The sequence below is a fragment of the Macrobrachium rosenbergii genome, chromosome 46 (assembly GCF_040412425.1).
Source record: "Macrobrachium rosenbergii isolate ZJJX-2024 chromosome 46, ASM4041242v1, whole genome shotgun sequence".
NCBI classification, from domain to species: Eukaryota; Metazoa; Arthropoda; class Malacostraca; order Decapoda; family Palaemonidae; genus Macrobrachium; species Macrobrachium rosenbergii.
This window is the reverse complement of record NC_089786.1, coordinates 44,016,326-44,024,640: the sequence shown is the minus strand read 5'-3', so window position 1 is coordinate 44,024,640 and position 8,315 is coordinate 44,016,326. Positions and strand designations below refer to the sequence as shown.

Sequence of the window (8,315 nt, the reverse complement as noted above, 5' to 3'; positions counted from 1 at the left end):
ATGATTGTTAAATATTCGTGTAAATTAAAGATTGCATTGGTCTAACAGGTGAATTGTCTAGCAACAGTCTAAAAATAGCAATGAGAAACATTGGAGTTTCCTTATGACTACTTTAGTCTTGTATTCCCTCCACTTTTCGTTCTTTCTTATTCTACTTGAAAATGAAATCACTTCCTGTAGAAGTTGTATCTAGATCAATCCAATTTAATGTCCTCAGCGCTGAAGCCTGCATTATATCATTATACTTTTTTTATTATATGAAAGTTCACTATCTGGATTGTTGCCAAGGAAGATCAATCATAACATTGCCTTCTTTGTTGTTAGTTATAGAATATGTGGCAATTTCATTCACTACCGCAAGAACGTTTTGTTTCAGATATACTTATATCAAAAAATATCTACCTGGTTTATCACACTCTCACTAGCACGCTAACTATTTTATCAAAAGAAACTATGAGACAGTAGCTCAATTCCTGAAATTATAACTTTGAAAAGTTTCTTCTAAAGAAAGGAATAAAATTCCAATGATATTTTATTAGGTGACAAGAAATAGAATTCTTAGGAGAAAGGATACAGAGCCACACAAAGAAAGAATAAGCGCAAAAAACATTAGTATTCTGTCATATAGATGCGGAATCCTTCACCCTCACCCAAACCCCTCAAGGAATTTAGCTTTACAGCTGATGTTTTTTGCGAATATATTTCGTAAGACTTTTCGATACGGAAGTCAAGGAAGCGAGATTCCCTGAGAAATACGTTTTCGATTCCACCTTCATTTTTCGGATTTGTCTTCCCCCGTCTTCCTCTATTTCTCCATCAGGACATCAGAGCCACGTGACACTCCTCGGTCGTTCGTCTTGCGGACGTATGACTCTAATAACGTAACACCTGCTCTCACCAATATAATACTTGGGAACAAAAAGGAGCTCGACTTGAAGGATACTCCTCATAAAGCTCTGGACTGTGGTGACAAAAATGGGTTAAAGACAAAAGGGTTTTTGAAGCAAGCTCCGTAAGTTCATCTGAAGATGACGGTTAGTTTCATTCCTCAGCCGCCAGTTTATTATAGGATATGGTCTCATTTAATAAGATTTCTCTTATTAGGGATTCGTTTATTTTCATCTTGCAAAAGAAATGAAATTATATCAGCTTCACTGAATGCTTTACAAGGGACGTTGGGAAAAACTGTTGTAGTTACATCTTTTTTATTATATATATATATATATATATATATATATATATATATATATATATATATATATATATATATATATATATATATATATATATATATATATATATATATATATATATATATATATATATATATATATATATATATATATATATATATATATATATATATATATATATATATATATATATATATATATATATATATATATATATATATATATATATATATATATATATATATATATATATATATATATATATATATATATATATATATATATATATATATATATATATATATATATATATATATATATATATTATATAAATATTGATTGAGTGGATCATGTTATGGGCCCTGTTCAGTTTTGCTATTCTTATACTAACGTAATTCAGTTTTGTTTTAGTGTTGGATGATTAATGTAATTAATTTTCTTTGCTTTTGGTTTTGATATCAGAAGTTAACGTAACTTTGTAAATTTTTGTTTTACTTTTGTTCACTTTTGGTTTCCACTTTGTTATTTAATCACCTCGTTTAGGAGGTGGTTCGCTGGTAACCATCTTTGGACTCTCCCATCCGTTTGTATGTTTTTCTTCTGTTTTCATATTTGCGAGCGTGTGTGGGGATGTTCAGCGTTACTGGTGGGCAGTGTGAGTTTTCTTCGATGACGGGACATCCGAAGGACTTTTAATCTTTGTGCGGCCTCCCGACAGAAGGGTTCTTGGATGTCGTAGGCATTATTGGCAGTATCTGCAGCTTCTTTGACTCCGGAAGAAGGGAGATAAGGAGACTTCGTGTCTTGAGTGAGACGTACCGCTCAGGTGTCTCGGCTCGTCAGTGGTCGTAAGGGACGATCATTTTCTTTTGTGTATGCCGTTGCACTGCTTTTGCCTCGCAGTTCCAATGTATCCTTGAGGTCGTCACTCGGCGCTTCAGCGGCGAAGAAGTGTAAGCCACTTTTAATATTGTTATTATCCTCGTGGTAAATATTGTTGGTGGACTTTCGCTGACGAACGTCAGTCCAGGAGAGTTTGACCCTATGTGTGTGACCCGTAGGGTTATAGGATTATTTCATCGCTGGTCTGCATTAATATATTGATTTATTGGATCGCCAGTCAACATTATTTACATCATAGTGATCTGCAGTTATTATGATGAAAGTGTGTATTTTTGGTTTGTTGTTAGGTGTAGGGAATTATTGTATTTAGTTAGGTTTAAGGATTCTTTCTCTCAGTACCCTTTCCTGTCGTGCGTTTGTGATAATTTTTCGACATAGTATGTTTGTGTCTTCCCACCTTCTCCTATAACTTTCTCTCCTCCTGTTGGTACGATTGTTAGCTAGGAGATTGTGTTTATTACTTGTAAGGCGTGTGGTCCTTTCCTTTTCAGGTGATTATGTAATTAAGGTGGTACCCATTTGTGTATAAATATATTTGTTATTAACGGTTTTATACAAAGCTTTTATTTTGCCCTTCCTGTTCATGGTTTGAGTTTCATTTTTGCTGTTCCAGGGCCTATCACTCTACTTAATAGGAGTTGATAGTTTTAAGGTGGATCTTTAGAAAGAACCAGTAACGGATTTCGTTACAAATTTTGGCGACCGTGACAGGATCCACCTTTGTGGTGCAGTAAAGTGGCTCAGGTAATTAACAGGAAGGTGACAGGGTGTATAAGGGTACTGCTTAGTTAATATTTTGGCTTCGTAATTATTTTTCTATTCCCTGAAAAATGTCTGAAGAAATTTGTTTAGGAGAACTTTTGGAGAGCCCAGATTGGGAGGATCAGATCTTTGAGCTAAGAAGGGACCAGTTGTGGCAGGTTGCAGTGTTGCTTGACTTAAGGTTACCCTCCGAAATTAGGAAAGGTCCCTTGCTAAAACAGGTATTGGCTGCTGTGAAAGAGTACCAGAAAGAAGCCTTAGCCAGGAAAAAAATGTATCGGATGATAGGCAGGACCAGAGTGGAATAAATAATAATAATGAAGAGTCGGCAGAGGTAAAGCTCCTGGTGTTGAGGGAGCAAGTTAAATTAGGAGCCTGAGTATCAGGCTCTCCAATTTCAGGCTGATGAAAGGCAGAGAGAAAGGGCACACGAAATTGAGCAAAGGGCCCATGAGGTAAAGGTTTTGCAACTGAAGTTGGAGTTAAAATCAAAGGAAGGTAGTGATGTTGATTCTCATGAAAGCTCCCATGAGAAAGGTAAATTTAACTTGATGGGGGTATTAAAATTAGTTCCCAATTTTGACGAGACGAGTGTGTCTGAGTTTTTCAGTTCATTTGAACGGGTCGCTCGGAAACTAGAATGGCCGTGGATATGTGGACCACTTTGGTCCAGTGCAGATTTAAGGGTAAGGCCCAAAGAGTTTATAACGGGCTTAATGAAGAGTTATCTGCAGATTATGACACTGTGAAGGCCATCATATTAAAGGCATATGATTTAGTTCCTGAGGCGTATCGCCAAAAGTTCAGAAATTTCAGAAAAACCCATGAATGCACGTATGTAGAATTTGCCCGGAAGAAGGAGCAGTATTTTGATGACTGGCTAAAGTCCCGAGAGGTTACCGAATTCGACAAATTGAGGGAGCTCATATTGGTTGAAGAATTTAAAATCTCTGTGTCTCGGGACCTTCGAACTCATTTGGAGGAACTTAAATTAGATGTGTTACAGGAGGTGGCGATTGCCGCAGATGAGTATGTACTGACTCATCGTCAGGAGGGTAAATTTATGCCCTCAAATAAATTAAGTGATTGTGGTGACAGTTGGCTACGTTCCAACCCAGGTAACAGAAAAGGTTCAGGAGTAATGATAATGTTAGTCAGGAATATAGTTGTAGTAGTAGCGGTAGTATGAGTAGTCCCCGGGTCAGTAGCAATTTTAGTGGTAAGAAAAATAATTATGTTTATAGGGACCAGGTTGTCCGAAATAATAACAATCGCCCAGTTAATGATAATATCAGAGAGAGTCGGGGTAGAAACGTAGTTTGCTTCTGGTGCAACAGAAGGGGTCATGTCAAGGCGAACTGCAACGCTATGAAAAGCTACCTGGATCGAGGAAATAAACGTCCAGTGATGATAGTTAACAAAACTGTTAGCAAAAGGGTGGAGTCCCTGGAAGATACCCCTAATAATAATATAATAACAATGGTAACCAATGACTGATGTTTTCCAAATATACATTTAGTGGCAATCTGTTTTCAGGACCTCCAAGTGGTAAAGGTAAGAAAATTAAGATCTTGAGAGATACCGGGGCAGCTCAGTCGTTAATTGTCCGTAGTGCCGTGCCCTCGGATCATGTATATTTAAATACTGAATTTGTCGTGTTAGGGGTTTCCCGAATACCGTGAATTCCTATCCAATCGAGACATTCTTTTTGAAGACAAGAAGGTTTAAGGGACAGGTTAGGTTGGCTGTGGTAGACAGTTTGCCTGTCCATGGTATTGATTGCCTATATGCTAATGATCTTGCTTCGAGGAAGGAAATATGTCCTTTCCCGATATTAACCTTAACCTCTCTTTCAGGTACTTATAATATAAAACCAACGGGTGTAACGACGCGTTCGCGCGCCAGGGAGGTAGAAAATTTTGATATTAATTTAGATGAGATAGGCAATCAACCTGTACTGGAGCCGGAAAGTATGGAGCATTTGAATTTAGACTATGTAGATTGGGATTCTGAGACCTTCCGACAGGCTCAGAATCGAGAATTTCACCCTGATGTTGACGTACTCGATTTTGAAGATATTACTAAACCTTTCTTTTACAGGATCAATAATTTACTATATCGAGTCAGTCGAGCCAAGGAGGTTCCTGCCGATAAGGTAGAAGTTAAAAGGCAGTTATTGGTTCCCGAAAGGTATAGGGAAAAGTTATTGAGTTTGGCTCATGAGAGCAGTTTAGCAGGACACTTTGGGGTACATAAGTGCTTTCAGAAGTTAGCTGAGTTATATTTCTGGCCAGGTATGCGCCGGGATGTGAAGAGGTTTGTGTTGTCATGCCGGGTGTGCCAACTGGTAGGCAAACCTAACCAGAAGATACCTAAGGCGCCGCTGATTCCCATTCCTTCGGTGGGAGAACCTTTCAGGGAAGTTATCATAGATGTAGTCGGGCCCCTTCCACGGACGCGTGGAGGATGTGAGTATTTATTAACGATAGTAGATAGAATGTCCAGGTACCCTGAAGCTATCCCACTGAGGAGTGTGAAGGCGGAAAAAGTAGTTGAGGCCTTAGTAAACTTTTTCACAAAATTCGGTATTCCTAAGGTCCTACAGAGTGATTGTGGTACGAATTTCACAAGTAGGATTTTCAGAAAGAAAATGTCTGAGCTCGGGGTTAAACATATTACGTCTTCGCCTTACCACCCCGAGAGTCAAGGTCAGGTAGAACGTCTTCACCAAACGTTAAAATCGGTGTTAAAAAATTCTGTCATGAGTATGGTACTGAATGGGACAAAGAGGTCCCTTATGCTCTTTTTGCTATTAGGTCCATGCCCAATGACTCTCTAGGTTTTTCCCCATTTCAGTTAGTGTTTGGGCATAATGTACGTGGACCCCTCGATATAGTGAGGGAACATTTAGAAGTTAATGATAATAATAAAATTAATGTTATTGACTATTTATCCAATTTACAGGAGAAATTACGAAGTGCCTGGGAGTTCGCTCAGAATAATTTAGTAGCCAGTCAATCTCGAATGAAATTTCAATACGACTTAGATACCAAGTCGCGTTCGTTCGAGGTTGGTGATAAGGTTTTGGTCCTTCTCCCCCTCCCGGGGAATATGTTAAAGGCCCAATTTTCAGGCCCCTGGAAGGTGGTGAAAAAGCTGAGCGAAGTTAATTATGTTATAGAAACTCCTCAGAGGAGGAGAAAAACTCAAATTTGTCATGTGAATATGCTAAAACCGTTTGTAGATAGAGAGAGTGCAGTAGAGCCTGTAGCTGTAGAGCCTGTAGCGGTAGTGGACGTCCCGGTAGATTTAGATGTAGTGAGAGATAAGTTTGATTCTGACAGTTTGAAAAATCCAGTAGAATTAAGTAGCCTCTCGGAGAATTCGACAGTACTTGATAATTTACAGGAAAAGTTACGTCATTTAGAAAAGGCACAGGTTAAGTCACTGGTAAATTTGATTAATGAAAATAAAATCTTGTTTCAGGATGCCCCTGGTAGAACTAGCCTTTTACAGCATGACGTTGATATTGGTCAGGCTAGTCCTATTAAGCAATGTCCTTACAGACTGAATCCGTTCAAGAGGAACATCGTTCAATCGGAGGTAAATTACATGCTTGATCACGACCTCATAAAACCAAGCAGTAGTCCGTGGAGTTCGCCTGTTGTCCTCGTTAAAAAAGAGGGTGACCAGCACCGGTTATGTTTTGATTATAGAAAGGTTAATGAGGTTACCAAAACCGATTCTTATCCTTTACCGAGAGTGGAGGATTGCATAGATAAAATCGGTTCTGCCAAGTATATTAGTAAATTTGACTTATTAAAAGGGTATTGGCAGGTAGGTTTAACTCCACGAGCTCGAGAGGTATCAGCATTTGTAACTGGGGACGGTTTGTATGAGTGTCAGGTAATGCCATTCGGCATGAAAAACGCAGCCGCTACGTTCCAGCGGCTAATGAACTTGGTCACCAGTAAGGTTGAAGGTTTGTGTCGTTTATATTGACGACGTGGTTATTTACAGCGACGACTGGGATACCCATTTGAGGCGTATTAGAGCTCTCTTTAAAGAGTTGAAGAAAACAGGTTTAGTTATAAACTTAAAGAAGAGTGAGTTTGCCCGAGCAAAAGTAGTGTATCTCGGACATGAAGTAGGTTTGGGTAAGGTGTCAGTAAAACAGGCGAATGTAGAAGCCATTACAGAGTTCCCAGTTCCTCAAAATAAAAGAGGCGTTCGAAAATTTCTAGGTATGGTAGGCTATTATAGGCGTTTTGTTAAAAATTTTTCAGATTTAGCCGCTCCACTAACAAATTTATTGAAAAAGGATGTACTATTTGCCTGGGACAGTGTTTGTCAAGGAGCATATGAGAAACTCAAAACTCTACTGATAAGTTATCCTGTGTTGAGATTTCCAGATTTTAATAAGTCTTTTCCTTAGCCACGGATGCCAGTGACATTGGCATTGGTGCGGTTTTATTACAGGAGGGTGAGGATGGGATCCTCCACCCTGTAGCTTATTTTTCGAAGAAGTTGATTGCTGCACAGAGAAAGTATTCAACCATTGAAAAGGAGGCCTTGTGTTTGGTCAAAGCGGTCGAACACTTTGACGTATACTTGAATCCGACCATGTACCCTATTGACGTTTACACTGACCACAACCCACTGGTATTTTTGAACAGGTGTAAAGACAAGAATCAGCGGATATTACGCTGGAGTTTGTTCCTACAGGAATATAACCTGAATATTAGACACATCTCTGGAAAGGATAATGTGATTCCGGACGCCCTCTCCAGGTCATTTCTTAATTGAGTTTGACATAATCTACGGTTGCTCTAATTGACATTCTTTTCAGGTAGCTTGCTCACTCAACACCAAATATCAGGGCTATTTTTGGATTTTATTGGTATTAGATGGAGGACTCATTTAAAATGTTTTTCTTCATACCTTTAGATTAAATTTTTCCTTTGCAAACTTATGCTGTTTCAGATAATACGGTAATTTTTGTATATTTGGTATTCTGGTTAACCTTCCTTTGGGTGAATGTATTTACCCATTCTCCTTTCATAGGGTTTGTATGAAAAATATATTCCGTTTTGAGGTCATATATGTATTTACATACGTTGAAGGGTCTTAATGTGTATTAATTTTATTACTGTTTTTGACATATTGATTTGTCCTTTTCAGTATTTTGGTCTGAGTTGATTTAAGTTATATGACAAGTTATTAAGTATTTGTCTTCCCTTGTAAAAAAAAAAAAAAAAAAAAAAATTTTTTTTTTCTTTAAGATGGGGAGCTGTAAAATTTATAAATATTGATTGAGTGGTTCATGTTATGGGCCCTGTTCAGTTTTGTTATTCTTATACTAATGTAATTCAGTTTTGTTTTAGTGTTGGATGATTAATGTAATTAATTTTTCTTTGCTTTTGGTTTTGATATCAGATATTAACGTAACTTTGTAAA

At 37.8% G+C, this 8,315-nt stretch overlaps 1 protein-coding gene across 1 annotated transcript; it reads left to right on the top strand.

The window, feature by feature from the left end:
- The first annotated feature begins 3,498 nt into the window (after positions 1–3,498).
- LOC136830466 (uncharacterized) lies at positions 3,499–7,664 on the top strand. The gene is made up of 5 exons (XM_067090003.1): positions 3,499–3,976; positions 4,395–4,412; positions 4,715–5,571; positions 5,715–6,764; positions 7,338–7,664. Exons 1-5 carry the CDS (start codon positions 3,499–3,501, stop codon positions 7,662–7,664), a joined length of 2,730 nt encoding a protein of 909 aa, XP_066946104.1.
- The last annotated feature ends 651 nt before the right edge of the window (positions 7,665–8,315 follow it).